The sequence below is a fragment of the Miniopterus natalensis genome, chromosome 9 (assembly GCF_054644295.1).
Source record: "Miniopterus natalensis isolate mMinNat1 chromosome 9, mMinNat1.hap1, whole genome shotgun sequence".
NCBI lineage: Eukaryota > Metazoa > Chordata > Mammalia > Chiroptera > Miniopteridae > Miniopterus > Miniopterus natalensis.
This window is the reverse complement of record NC_142089.1, coordinates 58,224,132-58,243,537: the sequence shown is the minus strand read 5'-3', so window position 1 is coordinate 58,243,537 and position 19,406 is coordinate 58,224,132. Positions and strand designations below refer to the sequence as shown.

General features: G+C 41.5%; 2 protein-coding genes and 1 pseudogene across 4 annotated transcripts in view; 1 reads left to right on the top strand and 2 right to left on the bottom strand.

Annotated features, from left to right (window-relative positions):
• BTBD8 (BTB domain containing 8) overlaps positions 1-14,346 on the bottom strand; it is a 77,663-nt gene extending 63,317 nt beyond the window's left edge. Inside the window, exons 1-2 of one of the 3 annotated variants that reach the window (XM_016197193.2) lie at positions 14,198-14,346; positions 5,865-6,062 (exon numbers count right to left, since the gene is read on the bottom strand). In XM_016197193.2, coding sequence (XP_016052679.2) covers positions 5,865-6,062; positions 14,198-14,346 — 347 coding nt within the window. Of the gene's footprint in view, positions 1-5,864; positions 6,063-14,197 lie in introns of those variants that run through there. The other 2 variants (XM_016197192.2, XM_087820585.1) reach the window with 2 other exon arrangements.
• A 1,893-nt stretch (positions 14,347-16,239) lies between these two features.
• On the top strand, positions 16,240-16,782 carry LOC148092478 (cytochrome c oxidase subunit 6B1 pseudogene; annotated as a pseudogene).
• A 1,068-nt stretch (positions 16,783-17,850) lies between these two features.
• On the bottom strand, positions 17,851-19,386 carry LOC107525128 (lysophosphatidylcholine acyltransferase 2B-like). The gene has a single exon (XM_016197219.2). It carries the CDS (start codon positions 19,384-19,386, stop codon positions 17,851-17,853), a length of 1,536 nt encoding a protein of 511 aa, XP_016052705.2.
• Between the last annotated feature and the right edge of the window lie 20 nt (positions 19,387-19,406).

Sequence of the window (19,406 nt, the reverse complement as noted above, 5' to 3'; positions counted from 1 at the left end):
CTTGTCATGATGAAACACTAAACAAACCAGGAACAGAAGGGAACATACTCAACCTGATGAAGGATGTATTAAAAAACCCTATAGCTAATATCATACTTAATAGTGAAAGACTGAAAGCTTTCTTTCTAAAATCAGCAAGGATGTCTGCTCTCACCATTTCTATTCAATATTTAACTGGAGGTTCTAGCTGAGGTAATTAGGTAAAAAAAAAAGAAATAAAAGGTTGGAAAAGAATACATAAAGCTATCTCTATTTACAGATGACAAACCTTTACATAGAGGTTGAATTAATCACCAATAGTCAATGATTTAGTCATTCATGCTTATGTAATGATGCCTCCTTAAAAACTCTAAAGGATGGGGTTCAAAGAGCGTTTAGGTTGGTGGACATGTGAAGGTACTGGGAGAGTGGTGTTTCCAGAGAAGAAAGCTCTGTGTCCTTTCCCACATACCTGGCTCTATTCATCTCTTCCATCTGACAGTTCCTGAGTTATATCTGTTTATAATAAAATGGTAATCTAAGTAAATAAAGTGTTTTCCTGAGTTGTGTGAGCTGCTTTAGCGAATTAATTGAACTTAAGGTAGGTGTCTTGAAAACCTCCAAGTTATAGTCAGTTGGTCAGAAGCATAGGTAACAACCTGGACTTGGGATTGGCATCTGAAGTAGGGAATGGGAAGCAGTCTTGTGTGAATGAGGCCTTAACCTGTGGGATTTGATGCTTTCTCCAGGTATATATTGTCAGAATTTAGTTAAATCTATAGGACACCCAGCTGGTGTCTGGAGAATCTCAGAATTGCTTGGTGTGAGGAAAAATCCCCACACATTTGATGACCAGAAGTGTCAGAACTAAAGTATTCTATGAGTAGAGTATTAAGAGTGGAAGAGACACAAAGGAGAGTGTTTTTCCTTTATAGGTGTCCAGAAAATCCAATGGGAAAAGAATAGTCTCTTTAAAAAAATGGTGCTGGGACAACTGGATATCCAAAAGAATGGTGCTGGGACAACTGGATATCCAAACACAAAAGAATGAAGTTGGACCCTATGTTCACACTATATACAAAAGTTAACTTAGTCAAAGATCTAAATATAAGAACTAGAAGTATAAAACTTTTGTATGTATACACAGGTATAAATCTTCATGATTTAAGATTAGGCAACGGTTTCTTAGATATGACATCAAAAGCACAATTAACAAAAGAAAAGGTAGATAAAATAGAAATCATAGAAATTTAAATTTTTTGTGCCTTCAAGGATACTATCAAAAAAGTTAAAAGACAACTCACAGAATGGGAGAAAACTTTTGTAAATCATTTATCTGATAAGATATTGTATCTAAATATATGAAGAATTTCTACAACTCAATAAATATAAAGACAACCCAATTTTAAAATAGGCAAAGAACAGACAATTCTCTAAACAAGATATACAATCAGCCAATATGCACACAAAACGATGTTCAAAATCATTAGCCATCAGAGAACTCAAATCATAACCACAAGATACCACTTCATAACCATTAGGGTGGCTACAATAACAAAGATAACAGAAAGTTTTGTTGAGAATGTGGAACAATTGAAACCCTCATACATGGTAGTAGGAATGTGAAATGGTATAGCCTTTTTGGAAAACAGTCTGGCATTTCCTCAAAAGTTTACCATATGACACAGCAATTCTACTCCTAGGGGTATAACATGAATTGAAAACATTATGCTGACACAAAAACCTGTACATAGTGTTCACAGAATTATTCATAACATTAAAAAGTCAAAACAACCCAAATATCTATCAGCTGATGAATACATAAATAAATATGGTATATCCACATGCACAGAAAAGAGTTAACATAGCAGGCCTGACTTATCTTCTGTAAGGCTAACAAGGTCAGCTCTTGGCTGGTATCTGAAAACATGATTTCAGGAGTGTTCCTAGCATTTTGTAAATGACAAGGGTGGCTCATTTTGCCTAAACAATTGTTTTATGCTAAACACCTCTTTTCCTTCTAGGAATCTGGAATATGGGTATACATTAGGCAAAGAATGCATATGTAACCAACCCCCAATAAAAACCCTTGGTGTTGGGTCTTTAATGAGCTTCCCTGGTTGGCAACATTTCAGAAATGTTGTCACAACTCATTGCTAGGGGAATTAAGGATACCCTGTATGACTCCACTGGGAAAGGACCCTTGGAAGTGTGCACCTGGTTTCCTGTGGACTTCACCCCATGTGCCTTTTCTCTATTTCCTTGTAATAAATTATAGCCTGGATTATGACTATATCCTGAGTCCTGTGAGTCTTCCTCACAAAATCATCAAACCTAAGGAAGGTCTTGGTGACCCTTGATCCTTGAAATATTCAGCCATAAAAATGAAATACTGATGAACACCACAACATGGATGAACCTTGAAAATATCATACCGAGCTTAAAAAGCCAGACATAAAAGGCCATGTACTACTAAATGATGCCACTTATATGAGCCTACAATAGGCAAAGCCATAAAGACAGAAAGTAGATTATCAGTTGCCAGGAACTAGAGGGGAGGAAAGAGTGGGGGGTGACTGCTAATGGGTATGGGGTTTCTTTTTACGATGAAGAAAATATTCTGGAATTAGACAGTGGTGATGGTTGCACAACATTGTGAATACAGACCCTTGAATAGCCCAGATTTAAATCAGCACTTAAATGGACCTGTGCAGTTCAAATCTGTGCTGTCCAAGGGTCAACTGTACTCTAAAATCACTGAATTAAACACTATAAAAGAGTGAATTTTATAATAAGTGAATATCTCAATTTTTAAAAAGGAGAATGGAATTGGTGAGTGTGATAGATAACTGTTGAGATTTGATGTGAAAGGGAGCAGAGCATTAGATAGAGCATTAGCTGGTAGAGTACTAGCTGGAGGGGAAGTGGGATAAGGAGAGGGTTTCATTGATTTTTTAGGTGGAGGAGCTGGGATACCATGTTTACATGCTAATGATAAGATCCAAGAGAAGGGAAACTTGTTTTCTGAAAGTGAAAATTGCTGGAGCAATGTCTCTGAGTAGGTGAAAAGGAATAGAATGAGATCTAGTGGACAAGTGGAGGAATTGATCTTAAAGCATGGACAGTTCATCAATAGTAACAAGAGGAGAGACAAAGCACAGGATACAGATGCAAGTATGTAGCTGTGGGAGAAATCTGTGCAAGTTCTCTTCCAATTGCCTTGATTTTCTCAATGAAATAGAAAGCAAGGTCATAAAGTGAGAATGAAAATAAGGGAAGAGCACTTGCAAGTCCGAGGAGGAGGAGATGTGCAATATCCTCCAGGAGAGCGGGAGAGCAAATGAAACTAGGGAAATATTACGATTCATGTAATATGACCAACAGCACTAAATGTCTACCTGAGGTTCATGGTCATGATTTAAAGCAAGACTGATTAGCATGTGTTTTTCTCTTGTTTTATTCAACTGTATGGATGCAGGAATGGAGAAGTCAAAGGATTACAATTAAGGTTTGGAGTTCTGACATGCAAATAAGGCAAATTTAGAGGTGATGAGGGAACAGAGGCTTATGTAAAGGAAGTGATACAACGATAGAAAGGAATTTAAGCAGAGTAAGGATGGAAATGAAAATATATGAGGATAAGAAACAATAAAAATGTGGTTAAGATTAATTGCAGCTCCTGGTGGAGTTGATGAATTAGTAGAAGTGGAGTTTTAAGGGAGTAAGCTAGAAAGATAGGAAGTAGAAGTTAAGAGACTGAGATGCTTGGACCTCAGATTGTGGAGAGTTGCAGTTACTGATAATGACATAAATTATGCTTTCACTTGGTACTGAGTGGTTGAGATATAATGGAAACAAGATTATTAGAAGATGGGGATTAAGGAACTAAGCAGCCATGGTACTGAAAACACCATTTATATGGCAACTGCAACTAGCAAAATGTCTGTTACAAGAGAAACTGGCAATAGTCAGTTTCACTGAGGAATGAGGCTGACTGACCAGGGGATCTACACATGACTGGCTAGTGGTACAGACTTATGTAAAATGAGATTCAAAGACAGGGTTTAGGAAGAAAGAAGAAAGAAAGGTCTGGAAGAACTAATACAGTTCACAAGCATTTAAAAATGTACCTGGGAATTTGTTTTTATGGAGGTATGCTGAGGTCAACAGATCAGGAGACGAATGTCATTGGAAAAATAGCTACTTGCAGTTCCCAAGAGGAGTGGGGAATACCACATCAGGAAGGGCTGAATGGGGAAGCAACAGGGTGGGTCTGGAGGCAGGAGGAGCAAGGGCAAAGCGCGGGCAAAAGCCTTTATTGTGGTTTTGTGGGAAGGGGCGAATGAGGCAAGGCAAGCAGCTGAGCAAATTTAGGACTGGATAATTTGAATGTGTGTGTGTGTGTGTGTGGAGGGGGGGTCCTTTGAGCTATAAAGGTGGTCTTTTAGTTGCTTGGTACCTGGCCCTGGAATGATTAGAGCAGAGGAATATTGCTTTCTGGAGTGTAAGAATCAGATAAAAGCCATGGGTGTCTGAATGAACTCTGAACTGGTTTGCTTATAAAAGGCATGCTTACAGGAAATTAGCTAATCCTGGGAGAAGTAGTCCTTCCACCAACTGGGTCAGTAGGGCCTCAAATGCCAAAGCATCAAGAACACAGAAAATATAGTTAAATATAATTAATACAAGAATATACCTATCCCACCCACTTCTAGCCCTATTAGCACAGAGGATATGGGAGAGAAAATAGCCACCACCCAAGAAAGCTGCAGGGGATATGGAATCCTTTGTTCTGTGTTGTTCTATGTGTTTACATGGCTGACACTTTACCCCAGCATCTCCCAGTTATTGATGTTAAACTGAAAATTCAAAGGTCTTCCCTCTTTTCTTTCCTTCACACACACATGCACACATACAAATATACACATACTCTCTCTCACAACTGTAACAGGGGATGTCTTATTGGAAAATCAAAGATTTTAATGATCTTGAGTTAAATTTTAATCATGAGGTCATAAAGCAAGCACTACTTTCCACTGTCAATCATTTGATCCATATCTGAAGTCACTGTATAAAAAAAAACTTTTCAAAGACTGCATTTCCAACTCTAACTCAAGTATACACCAAAGGAACTCTATAAAAAGTAACAACATAACGGAATATTTCAAAATCTTTATTGGTTATTTAAAAAGAAAGAATGCATTGAAGACACTTATAAGGAGTGAATTTTACAAAGTAAAACCTCAAAAATCTATTTTATCAGAATTTTTACTAAAAATATTTTTAATCTCATATTTTCCATTTTAACCCTCTACTTATGCTTTATAGTAATGTAGACGTTTCAATGCAAAGTACTAAAAAAAAGAGGGGAAGGGTACATCACAAACACTTTGTATGTGCAAGAGAGTACATGAGATACCACTGGGGATGCTCACATCAATGAGAGGATCTAATCTCAGGGGGCTTATATAACCACAGACATATATGACTAACCTAATACAAGATATAATGTGACTAAGTGCTTAAAAGAGAGGACTGTGAAGTGCTATGAAGGACAAAGCATTTATCAAACTCCTGTCCTAAACATGAGAAAACAGACTAAGAGAAATCATAAAACAAGATAATGCACAGCCAGAAGGCAGATCTTCTCTCTCAGGATCAATCTTAAGTTAGTACTTAGCTTCTCCCAACACTAAGTCTCCTAATACTCTTAACACTAATACATAGCCTCTGCTAATACTAATTTAAGGTAATTTGGAATTTAAATGAATGGCTTTTTCTTAGAAGTTTATAAAAATATATGAAATAAAAACATATACATATGTTTTAAAAAGAATTACATATTAGGCTTAAATATAAGAAAAAAAGATAAAGAATGCACTTACTGCAAAAATGTCCTAAATTCTGAAGCTTCAAAGTTCTCCACAGCAACAGGCTCATGATTTGTTAAATTATTTGATGTCTGTCCAATACTATGAAAATAGAAGTCAGGAACCCTTGCTAAAAGGACCGCTCTGTGTGCTTTGAATAAAGTACAACCTATAGAGAAAGTAACATCTGTATGGATTTCTTCCTTTAGAAGCCTGTCAGGAATAAAAAGGAACCATAGTTTAATTAGTGATACTCATAAATATGTAATATACCCATTGTTATAAAATAGGTTTTAAAAATAACACAAACTAAATACAGAGGTAACATAAAATAAATGTTAATACAAAAAAGTTTGTTCTCAGTTCATTCCAAAGAACACTAATACTGGTTTAGAATCTAATTTTCCAAAAGTTATACGTGAAAACAAAAGTAATTTCACTTAAAGAGTAAGATACTTTTTCAAAAAATATTTCTTTTTATTTCTTTTAATAATAGTAAAGTTTATCTTCTGCTACTTATGTTGATTTTCTATTTCAGATTTATTTTGAAAAAAATACAAAGTAGTAATATAGTTGACTATTGTGCAGAATCAATTTTTTAAAATCTTACTAAAATTGCCGCCAAAAAAGTAACCAGTTAACAACACCAACAAACCAGATATAACAATAGACAATACAGATTAGAAACTGGTACACTTTCTTCTGACTATTGTCAAATACCAAGTCTGAAATGCAGGTTTGGCTGTCAAGAATGTGACATTTAAGCCCTTTTCCATCCCCTTCCCCCAACAAACACAACTAATCATGCTCTAATCTATTTTTTTTCCCATTTAAAAAAAAAATCTTTATTGTTGAAAATATTACAGATGTTCTAATCTATTATTAAAATGATCTAAAACCCATTCAAATACCTTTACTAATGTACAGACATAGTATATATGCCCACTGATTACATGTATAGTAAAGAGACGGAAGAACAGAAATTAGCATCATAATAGAAATTGTGATAATATAATCTTTTGTCTCCGTGGTAACTATATTTTTACTCTCTCTATATTAAGCACTTCATATTACTATAACACTATCATCAGCAAGGTACGTATTCTCAGAGGACTTGTATATTACATGGTATAACTGGCAATCAGAACCAATTCACTATAGGAGGTACAAGTAATGGATGAAGAGATCCATTACAGTGAAAGCTTAGAATGTTGCCATTGACACTCACTCCCCGAAGACCAAGTTAATGGCTCCTTCCTCTGATCCCATCACACTCAGTACACACCTCTATTACAGTACTTCCGTCATTACATCATCATTTTTATGTGTTTTTTCTCCGTATTAGACAATGAACTCCCCAGTATATAGCAAGAGCTCGATATCTGCTTGTTAAATTTTGTTGTGTTTTACCGTAAACAAAATGCTTCAGAACAAAGCTTTCAGAACCTTGGAAACAATGAGCAAACAAATGCATTTTAGTCAACATTTTCATCAATGAATTACTTTCAGTTGATTTTTAAAGTTATGCAAAAATGTATTGGTCTCTCAAAAATTAATAAAAACTCAAATTGTACAAATAATTTGTTCCTCTCTCCCACTCACCTTCTTCCCATTCCCCACTTGTCAAGTGAATAAGGAAGCATTGCAGTTGTTAGCCATACAACCTTCACTCGAGAATCTGTCTTGCTGCTCATAATAGATGCTCATGAATATTTGCTCAATTTAAAAAAGTTAATGTGTCTTAAAAATTGTTAATGTGAAAATATAGTGCTTTTTATTTTATAAAACCCCTTGTATCAGTTACAAGTAACAATATCTAATTTGGACCTCTTAAACATTAAGGGAGATTTATTGTCTCATCTAACAGTAAGGTTTAGAAGAAGAACAGGTTGGAGTAAAGGCTTAATGATGTCAAGGCCCAACTTCTTTCCATATTATTTCTCTGTCAACAACTACCATATTAACCTATCTAAAGCATTTTAGACTGCTGAGTAAACCTGGTTATCACTAAAAATTTATTGAGCAAGTATACTATGTACTAAGCATTGCAGATATAAAGATGACTAAAACATAATATCTGCCCTTGAGGAGTGTACAGAATAATACTAGGGAGGCCAGGCCTGAAAACTGAAGAGCATGATATTTTCAATAGCACAAATAAGTAAATTTTTTTCAGAGACAGACATAAGGCCTTATAGAGGGCATGAAAACCAAATGGGATTTTGAAGATTGAATAAGAGCTGGTCAGGGAAGCAAAGCAAGGTAGAAAGGAGTTCCTGGTATGTGGAGTGTGGAGCTACAAATTGGTCAGCAGAGTACTGAGATGAGAAGAGGAAGAGGCAGCTGTAGGGATAAAGATGAGTGAGAGGCAAAGAGCTAAACTCTTACAGTTGAAGGAGAATTACTAAATGGTTTGAAACACGAACAAATTCATTTTTCAAAAAGTTACCTGATAATTGTGTAGAAGAGGAATTAGGGGAACATGAGAATGAAGATGAGAAAACTACTACACAGCACAGATGAATGATGTAAAGGACTTGAGCCAGGAGATGACTGGTGACAGAGAACAGGGATAGAGGAGGCAGGAGCTAAGTTTGAAGATGGGTCAGGGTAAGCCTGTCTAGAAAAGACGGTGGTGGGCTGAGTGGAAGCTACACTGACCCTCTCCTGGGACCAAACTGGAATTACAACTAAAATATAGAAAATCCATCCTGAACAATCAACTGCAACTGAAGGCAAGCTGGAGAGCACCCTAACAGCCAAGGAGGAAACATGGAGACCACATAGAGACTGGTAGGAAGTGCGGAGGTGCGAGAGGGCTGGCTGGGCTCCCAGAGGCAGCAGCTGAAGCTCCAGAGGGAGATCTCAGCTGTGGGGGTTCCCACTGAGAACTCTGGGGCCTAAACGCCAGGCTGGGCTTCCCAGCCAAGAGCACCAGACCTGAGAGAGGTGCCCACATAACAACTGGCTGTGAAAAGCAGCAGGGTTTCTGTCTGCCACAGAGAGATGGCTAGAAATGCAGGCATCCTCTTAAAGAGCCAACACACAAAGTTTGTGTGTAGCTATTCACCTTGGGCTCCAGAAGAGGGAGGGCAGAGTGGACTAGAACTGTGTGAGAAGAATCTAGGGTTGTGGGCTCTGGGGATTGAGATCAGAAGGCACCCATCTGGATTCCTGTGCCTGTGCAGAGTCATTGCCCCATACTGCAGAGGACATCTTTTTCAGGCAGACAATTTGCAGCTTTTGCCTGAAGGGGGAAGCAATTGCCCCACCTTGCTGGAAAAGTCTCACCTTACCCAGAGGAGTTTCTACAGCCTGAGGCTCATTAAGAAAATCAGATTAATCAGTCTGCAGGCAGAGGCAGACCTCAGAGTGCTTTGAGTCTTTACCTGATCTGCTTCTGGACCCGGGCTCTGGAAAAGCAGACTTTGGTGTGCATTTTGGTCCTGTTCAAACACACCCAGCCCCAACAGAGGAGATCCCAAGCCCTGGGTTGTTGATAGCTCCAAACAGGGTACTCAGGGCCAGTCACAAACTGCGTCTGACATTGGCTTGCACCAGAGACCTTCCAAAAAGACTGAGAAGCCTAGCAGATCTACCTAATACACAGAATCAAACCCAAACAGGCAGCCAAAATGGGAAGGCCAAAAAACAAGCCCCAAATGAAAGAACAAGAGAAGTCTCCAGAAAAAGAGCTACATGAAATGGAGATAAGCAATCTATCAGATACAGAGTTCAGAATACTGATTGTAAGGACGCTCAACAGCGTGAAAAAATATCCAAGAAGAAAAAACAATGAAAAAACAGAAGGATAGTCTAAGGGACCTGTGGGACAACATGAAACATAACAATATTAGTGTCACTGGAGTGCCAGAGGAGGTCAAAAGTAAGCAAGGAACCTGTTTGAAGAAATAATGGCAGAAAATTTCCCTAACCTGGTCAAGGATAAAGTCACACAAGTTCAGGAAGCACAGAGTCTCAAGCAAGAAGAATCCAAAGAGGCCCACACCCAGACACATCATAATTAAAATGCCAAAAATTAAAGACAAAGAGACTATTAAAGGCAGCAAGAGAAAAGCGATCTGTTACCTACAAAGGAGCTCCCATAAGGCTGTCAGCTAACTTCTCATCAGAAACGCTACAGGCCAGAAGGGAATGGCATGAAGTATTCAGGTAATGAAAAGCAAGGATCTGAAACCAAGACTACTCTATCCAGCAAGGCTGACATTCAAAATAGATGGTGAAAAGAGCTTCCCAGACAAAAAAAGGCTAAAGGATTTTATCACCACCAAACCAGCATTGCAGGAAATGTTAAAGGGACTGCTGTAATAATAAGAATAAAGCGAGAGAGAAACATAGGCATAAGGAATTAAAATGGCAATAAATAAGGACCTATCAATAATAACCTTAAAAACTTTAAGGGAGAGATCAACAGCAATAAAGTCACAGCTGTGGATTTTAACACCCCACTGACTTTGCTGGATAGATCTTCCAGACAAAAAGTCAACACTATCTGACCCTACAACTTAAAGAATTAAAAAGCTCCTGTGAAGCTGTCCGAACCAGGGCTTTTGTTTGCTGGGTTTTTTTATTACTGCTTTCGATTTCATCAGTTGTTATTAGCCTATTCAGTTTTGCTGATTCTTCCTGATTCAGGTTACATGATCTCACTCATATGTGGAATCTAATAAACAAAACAGACTGAGGAACAAAATAGATCCAGAGACATAGAAGCATGGAACAGACTGATGACTCTCAGTGGGAAGGCGGGGGTGAGAGGGTGGTGGAGAGAGATTAATCGAAGAACTTATACGCATATTTACATAACCCATGGACACAGACAATAGTGTGGTGAAGGCCTGGGAGGATGGGGTGCAGTTGCAGGGTGGAGGGATCAATGGGGGGGAAAAGGGGGATACCTGCAATACTTTCAACAATAAAGATAAATTTTTTAAAAAGAGAATAGGGATGGGATTAAAATATATTTAGGTAATAAAACTGGCAGTAGTTGGTGACTGGATATAGAAGCTGAGGGGAATAACCTAGGATCTCTCCAATATTTGGTTTGGACAACTGGGTGCTGGTGATGCCACCAACCTTTAATCTATATCTGCTCTTCCAATTTCCCTCCTAAACTCCAGACATATTTCCAATGATCTCTTTGATGTGGCTTCCTGAACATTCACCATGCTCCTCCCTTTCAAATGTCCTAAGGTTTGGCACCATCTTCTATACTTCCCTTTCCCTGTTCCTCCACATGTAATTGGTCGCAAAGCTCGCCAATAGCACATATGAATCCCTTTCACCTTTTCCATTTCCACCACCATTATGTATCTCTAGACTATCACAAAATCTCCTGGCTGGTTTCCTTGTTTACAATTTCTCTTTCCTCAATTCAAGACCTAAATATGTTGATCCTTTACTTAAATAAAACACCAATGGGTACACCTGAAACTAATATAAAATAATATAGAATGTTAAAAAAAAAAAAGTACCAATGGCTTTCCACTGCCTCCAAATACATTCCAAACTCTTTACTGAAAAAAGGCCTCCATGATTTAGTGTTAGTTTACCCATTTACCCTTATCTACTGTCACTTTGACTGCCTGCCATCACACAATCCCTTCCCACATAAAGCTTCCAAATTCATTTATTATTTACATATGGCCCTGCTTAGTACCATATGACCCTGAGGCTCTTAACCCCATGTGGATGGACAACAGACTGATCCACGGTTAGCCATCAGCCAATGCAGTAGTTAAACAAGTAAACTCTGGCAGAAATGTTCTATAGTAAACAGGGACCAACTAATCACACTCTTGAGAGAGTTGCAAAGCTAACCCAGAGTACAGTAAGAAAAAGAAATGTGTAAGGAGAGAAGCAAAGATAAAGAAACAGTTACTGGACAAATCAGTTCATGTAACTACTGCAGAGAAGTCAGACTGGGTTCAAATTCTGGTCGTGTGACCTTGGGCAAGTGATTCTAATGTGAGCTTGACTGGCAACATTCCACCGCTTATTCTCTAATGCTCAGTTTCCCTGTGTGTTAAATGGGAATAATAACAAGACTTACCTCACAGGGGAGTAAATGAACCATTATGTCTCAGACCAGGGTCTAGCTAATAGTAGGAAGGCAGTAAGTATTTTTACTACAATTGTTGTGAATAATGGTCCATTTCTCAATTAGTTTTACTGTACAGTTGCTTTTATATCCCCAGCAACTTTCCAATTCTACATCAGATCTGGCTTTTTTATTTTGAAACTATTTCCTGTTTTTCCTTAATTCTCCATATATCCTATTACCTCCGGTAGCCCAGAGATGTCTATTCCTTGCTGTTTAGAAGAATCCAATACAACTTGCTTTCCCAAACTATATCAAGCTCTTTCAAATCTCTATGCCTGTGTAAAAGCCATTCCCCTTGTTTAAATACACTCTGATTTCTCCTTTCCTAATCTCTACCTATTCAATTTTAATCAACCCCCAAGAGATAATTCAAATGTCACCCTAAAAAAGCCTTCCACAACTCACCTGGGTCCCATCACTTTTTTTTTTAAATCCTCACCAAAGGATATTTTTAAAATTCCATTGCTTTTCAGAGAGTGGGAGAGAGAAAGAGAGAGAGCGAGAGATAGAAACATCAATGAGAAAGACACACATTGATTGCTTGCCTCCCATACACACCTTGGACCAGGGCCAGGGATGGAGCCTGCAACCAAGTTACCTGCCCTTGACTGGAATCAAACCTGAGACCTTTCAGTCTGAGGGTCAATGCTCTAACCACTGAGTAAAACTGCCAGGACCCAACATCACTTTTGTTTGGCTGTTATCTCTCTCACTAGAGTTTAAGCACAAACACCAAAGCCATGTCTTATTAATCTTTCATTCTTCAGGACCTCGTACAGAGCTAGGTACACAGTAGGTGCTAGCTACTTCATTAATATTTGTAGGAAAAAATCAAAGCTATTGCTGTGCTTAAAGAATATTAGCATTTAAGGTGGCTGCGTGAGCATGTGAAGTTGTTTTGTAGTTAAAAAGATGCTACACCTGTATTTCTTTATTTGTAATAACTCGGGAGCTCAGGGTCCCATCGTTACCTGCTGCTAGAATGAGGATAAGTTGTTCAAGTGCTGTACTTTTAACCTCATTTTCTTTATATACATTAGATATATTAACTTCCTGAAATTCATGACATTTTATGCTCACAATACAGTCAGAAGAATAAAGCCACTGAAGAGGAGTACCTCATCCTCAGCAACTTACCCGAAAAACACAACTTCAGTCTTATTTCTTCCATCTTTTACATCAATCCACAATTGGTGGAGACAAAGGGGCATCTCTGATAGGCCCAAATTAAAAGGAAATATTTTTACCTTATAAAGTTCAGTTGTTAACTGCTGGAGCCTAAATGTAGACAGCTGCACAACTGTTAGTTATTAGTTGTAACTGTTTACTCTAATTCAGTAGTTCTCAAAATGTAGCCTGAGGCCAGCAGTACCAGCATTACTAGGGACCTTGTTAGAAATGCAAAAACTTCAGGGCCCATCCCAGACCAACTGAATTAGGCCTTTGGTCTGGGACCCAGTAAATCTAAATTTTAACAAACCCTCCAGGTGATTTTGATGCACACTAAAGATCAAGAATCAATGTTTTGGTGGAAATGGAAATTAGCTAGGGAATACTTCTAAGCTTTATTTTCTTTATAAACTGAGATGACTTTAGCTAGGGTCACCATAGCCTGGGTGAAGCTTCACAACAACCCTCCGTCTATCTGCTTTGGACTTCATGGGAGCTGGAAGTTGCTGGGAGCTGTAGTGTTCTAGGTGGAGAGGGGAAGCCAGGTTGCAATCGCTGTTTCTATGTAAGCATTTGATAAATTGTTTAAAGAGAGCTCAGAAAAAAGGAAACCTCCAAAGCTCGAGTAATTTGTTCTGTTCTTCCTCATTCTAATTTAATTTTTTTTTTCTGCCTAATTTTATCGTTTTTCTTAAAATTGCTTAAGCTTAGAAAAACTTGTGCACGTTTCAGGACCAAGAAACCTGGGGGCACCCGGACCTTAGCGATATCTGTCTTTCAAGACCTAAGCCGTGTTGTTACTGGTGCTGCACGTAACTATGATATTGATTTTGGTTTTATTTTACACCCGGGGTTCTCTTTTTGAACCTGGTACGTGGTCTCCGAGGTGCTCGGGAGCGAACCGCTTCATAGGGAGGAGACTGCAGGGCATCCCCAATGGCCCGAGGCGAGGAGAACAAGGCGGGAGGAACCGAGACCGAGAAGGAGCCGCAGCGCCAGCGGCGGAGGTGGGCGCGTTAGAACTGAAGCGGCCAGAGTTCCCGCCGCCTCCTACCTGAGCAGATCCTGGCCGAGCTGCTCCGACACCAACGCCTTCAGCCGGCGCCGCTCACACGGCCCCTTCCTTGGCAACCCCTTACTGCACACGCCGGGGGACCCCACAGGTGCCGTCGGGGCCACGCTCCCCTCCCCACAGCGGGCCATGTCCCACCGAGGTACGGCGGTGCCAGGCGAGCCCAGGACACGGCCTCACTCCCCGCCTCCCGGCGAAGGGGCGTCTCCGCCCGCGCGCTCGGCCGCCACCCGAATCCGCCCCCTAAGGGAAAGGTGACGCCTCTTGTCAGCTCTTCGGCTGTTCCGTACGGCAGCCGAGCAGCGGTCCCGGAAACCACCGAGGCCCGGGCCGCGCCGGCACGTGACGCGGGCGGCTGGGCGCAGGCGTAGTCGCTCTGTTTACCTCCGCCGGCCAGGACCCCGCCCCTCGCGCGCAGGGGGCTGATGGGCCCCGGGACTACCCGGTCCTCGTGGTCCTTTCCCGCGTCCCTCTTTGCTCTCGGGTTGGTGTTAACCGTGCATTTTAATAGGGTTTTAAAATTGAGAGCCGAGTTCTAACAACCCGTGCAGCCTTCCTACATTGTGTGGGATGTCAGAGCTTCCCCCCCCCCCCGCCCCCCCCCCGGCTTTAGAAAAGACAGGTTCGCAAAACCTTTCCAGAGGCGAGTGGCACTCCCTCGCTTAATGGTTTTGGGCAAGGGATATTGGGGGTGCTAGGGTGCGGGGGTTGGGGGAAAACATAAAATCAGCGGGAGTCAGAACACTCCTGAGCCCCTTGCAAAGGGTGTGTACAACATCCAGCGTGGCGCGAATAACTGCTCCTGGACCTCAGCTGAGAAACCTCAGGTTATATGCCAGCGCTTTGCTTTTAGAGCTACAAAACTTAGGGCGATGAAGAGAGGAGGTAAAGTTGTAGGGGCAGAGCCTTTGAGCGGGGAAGTGGGAGGACTGATGAGTTACAGGGTTTTGAATATTTTTGCCCGAAGAAAATAGCTGTAGTGGAATCATTGAAAAAGCCTTTTTTTTCTTTTTTCCTTTTTGAACACTATACTTTCTCCAAAGGAAGAAAGTTCATTCACTTTCATTCAGCAGCGCTAGTACAAGGTAACGAATGAGATACTAATTGCTTGGAAAATATATGGACCTTGTCCCATAAAATTGGCCAAGAAGTGGCCGTTTCTCCAAATAATGTCCTCAATTATTCAGGCACCTTAATTAAAACGTAACTAGGTAATTGATTCTAATTCCTGTAGAGAAGAGGGTGTCAGAGATAATATAATGGTTAATATTTATTGAGTGCTTATTAGGTGAGAAAAGTGCTCTACTTGCTTTATATGTGTTGATTCACGACCACCATTTAGATAAGTGCTGCTATGAGCCCAATTTACAGATAAGGAAGCATGCACATTTAGATGCTAAAAATGTAAAGAAACATAGGAAGTGCAACAGAAAAGTTAGGAAAGTAGCTTAATTTTGGGAGGAAGGAGACTCTTGTAATTATGATTGGGGGCCTGGGGGGTCTGGCAAAGTTTTACGTTTTGGTCCGAGTGTTAGTTGCAAGAGTGTTCATCTTTAAAAAGATTATATTTAGCCCTAGCCAGTTTTGCCCAGTGGTTAGAGCATCCATTGGAGTACTGAAGAGTTCTGGGTTTGATCCCTGGCCCAGTCCCATGCGGGGGAGTGCAGGAGGCAACCAATCGATGTTTCTCTCTCTGTCCCTTCCACTCTCTGAAAAGCAATGGAAAAAATATCCTTGGGTAAGGATTTAAACAAACTACATTTATTTAATATATGTTACATACTTATGTAATAATTATTAGCTACATATTTGTTTGATGTAGTTTTATCTATTTGTTTTACTATAAAAAGATTTTTAAGTGTTACGTATTAAAAGGGTTAAATAAAGTTATGTTAAACATTTCGAGTTAAAAGGTAGAGTATAATAATGACCTAGAATTCCCCTTCCTGTCAGATGGAGGTGGCTTTGCTGAGGGTCACATTGAGCTGCCAGGGGCTTCTGTGGTGTCATTAAGAGTCAATAACATGGCAGAAGACATCAAGACCAAAATCAAGCCCAGCCGGTGTGGCTCAGTAGTTGAGTGTCTAGCCATGAACCAGGAGATAGTGGTTCGATTCCCAGTCAGGGCACATTCCCGGGTTGCAGGCTTGATACCCAGTAGGGGGTGTGCTGGAGGCAGCCGACCAATGACTCTCATCACTGGTGTTTCTATCTCATTCTCTCTCCTTTCCTCTCTCTGAAATCAATAAAAACAAAAAAAGACCCAAATCAGGAACTGCCAGACTGCCCCTTTTGACAGCTGCTTCCCCAGCCAGACCCAGACAGAGAACTGTTGGCTGAACTACCTGGACCTCCACCACTGTGAGAAGACAATGACTGCTAAAAGGGGTGATGTCTTGATGTGCGGATGGTAACTGTGTGTGTACAAGTCCCTCTGCCCCATATCCTGGGTGTCAGCCCGGGACATCCACTAGGCAGAAGGCAGTTGCCTGAGCAGATGTGAACTGCACCCCACCTCTCCTCTGTCCTCCATGCTTCTCCCAAGAGATAGAGGAAAGGGGACCTAGGTACATCCCACCCTGGGATCCTGAATCATGGCTTAATACTAAATACTTGTCGGAAAAGTGAAAAATACATGACCCTGATTTTAGGTATAGCTCATTTTGGGTATAGCTCATTTTCTAATTAGAAACAATTTCACTGTTAAATGTTTGAGTAATAGCACAATTGTTTGAATAAAGATATACCTTGGCAACTACTTTTACATGAAAATCTCTTAATTACATTACTATTTTCCAGTACATCTTAAAAATCATTGTTTTTGAATTACATGTGTATGTATTATTGTCATGGGAATATCAAGCTGGGTGGGTGCTGTAGACTGAATATTTGTGTCCTCTCCAAATTCATATATGGAAACCTAATCCCCCATGTGATAGTATTTGGAGGTGGGGCCTTCAGGAGGTGATCAGGTCACGAGGGTGAAGCCCCTCACAAATGGGATTAGTGCCCTTATAAAAAACACTCCAGCCTGGTCTGGCATGGCTCAGTGGTTGAGCATCAACCCAGGACCCAGGAGATCACAATTCAATTCCTGGTTAGGGCACATGCCCAGGTTTCAGGCTCGATTCCCAGAAGGGGGCATGCAGGAGGCAGCCGATCATCAATGTTTCTATCTTTCTCCCTTCTCCCTCTCCCTTCCTTTTGCTCTAAAAAGCAAGAAAAAAATATTTTTTAAATAAAAAATAAAACAATTATATCTTTAAAAACAGGTATCAACAGTTGTTTTATAATACACATACACATTTAAGAATCATTTTCTTTTCCCCCTAAAATTATACTTCTTAGTATGTTAAATCAAGGAAATCTAATATTTACTAATACTGCTGCTGGGGGAGGGGGGCAATTATATCTAATCTAAGTTTTATTCCTCAAAAAAAGAAAAAAACAGGTACTAGAAAGTCTACTTGAAATATATATTCCTAAGTACATTTTAAATACATAATTAAGTGCCCAGACCACTAAGAGTAAAAACTATTGTCTTTTTCCTCAAAGAAACATTTTTATTTCATAGTTTCTACCTGGAAGGTACTTGCACCATTTTCGGAGCTGACTTTAACATGTGAACACAGCGACTAAACTTGTACTTGTGGCAATGCGTATACATAGGCTGTCTGGAGGTCTAAGTATGAGTTAAATAATTTGGCGTATTCTGGATGCTTCAAGGCAAATTTCTTAAAGCTCTTGTATGAAATGTACTCCGAGTTCTGTCTAGCTATTTCCTGAAAGAGCCTGGAAACATCGAGATCTGGCACCCCGAAAGCCGCCTGAAGTATAGCCGCCAACTCCTGCTCTGTGATGAAGCCATCCTCATCGAGATCGAAAAGCTTAAAGGACATCTGCAGAATCTTTTCGGTGTTGGCAGGACTGCACAGGACAGTCAGGCCCACCACGTACTCTCTGAAGTCTATGCTGCCGTCGTTGTTCCTGTCAAAGAGGGCAAAGAGCTGCCTCAGGGGTTCTGAAACTGGCAGTTTTAAGTAATCTGAAAATTCTTCGATGCCTATCTTCCCTCCTTTGGCGGCCACGGCGATGGCAGCGTATTCGTCCAAGCGATGGTGGACGCTGTCCCAATCTAACTTCAGCTTCTGGCTGATCTTTGTAAACTCCACCAGACCCGCCTCCATGGGCAGGTGAAGGTTGCCCGCGGTGATCATCAGCCTGCAGTCCTCGTAAGTGTGGTCTGTCACCGGCAGCCCCAGGGCATTTGCCATGCTGACCCTCACCGCATTGGCAAAAAGGACGGGGTCTTTTTTCTCTTGGTCGTTTGGGATGTACACAGGCAGAAACTCGACTTCCACCCTGGTGAAGGGCTGGCTCAGGGTCAGCATGCAGGCCTGGAAGCCTGTGAAGCCCTGCCAGGTCCAGGTCACCGTGTCCAGGCTGTTTGGGTACCTGAGCAGCACCGGCTGCACGGGGACACCTGGAGAGAAGGCCCCCAGTTTAAAAGTGACCAGGCACGTGCGATTGGTACACACCCCTTCTGGGAAAATCAGGATCTGGGGCCACTTCATTTTGGAGGTCACTCGTTTCAGGATCTCATCCCGCGTGGTCTTCCTGGACTCGGGGTCCTCCCGGGTCACCAGCACCGGCTGCGTGGACAGCAGGAACCTGCCGGCCACGGGGATGCGCGCGTTCTGACTGGCAGAGACCACCGAGGGCAACCCGGCCACCACGCAGGCGACGGCGTCGAAGAAAGTGGAGTGCGGGGCGGCCACGAAGATGGGCGCCTCGGCCCGCGTCGCCTTCTTCCCTTTCACTTTAACCAGGAACCCCGCTACCAAGAAAGAGATCTGAAACAAGAGCCTGAGAGGCAGGCGCACCAGGGTCCGCCTCCAAGCCGTGGCGGGTTCTTCGGGGGCGGCCGGGCGGCCGAGGGTGGACAGCGCGGCCACGGGCCAGAAGAAGGCGGCGAGCGCGGCGATGCAGGACACGCGCACGGGCACGAGCACCGTGCCCAGCAGGAGGGTGGAGGCCCAGCGCCACGCGCTCAGGCGCGTCTGCTGCGTGAACGGGTTGGCCACGGCCGGCGGGTACAGGGACTTGATCCTGCCCAGGCTGTCGCCAGACTCGGTCCCCTCCGCCTGGCAGTCCAGGGACTGCTGAGACATGAGGCCCGCCCTTGAGCAGG

What these genes read in the sequence shown, in the direction of transcription:
- LOC107525128 (XM_016197219.2), bottom strand. Translation starts at nt 19,386, where the DNA reads ATGTCTCAGCAGTCCCTGGACTGCCAGGCGGAGGGGACCGAGTCTGGC.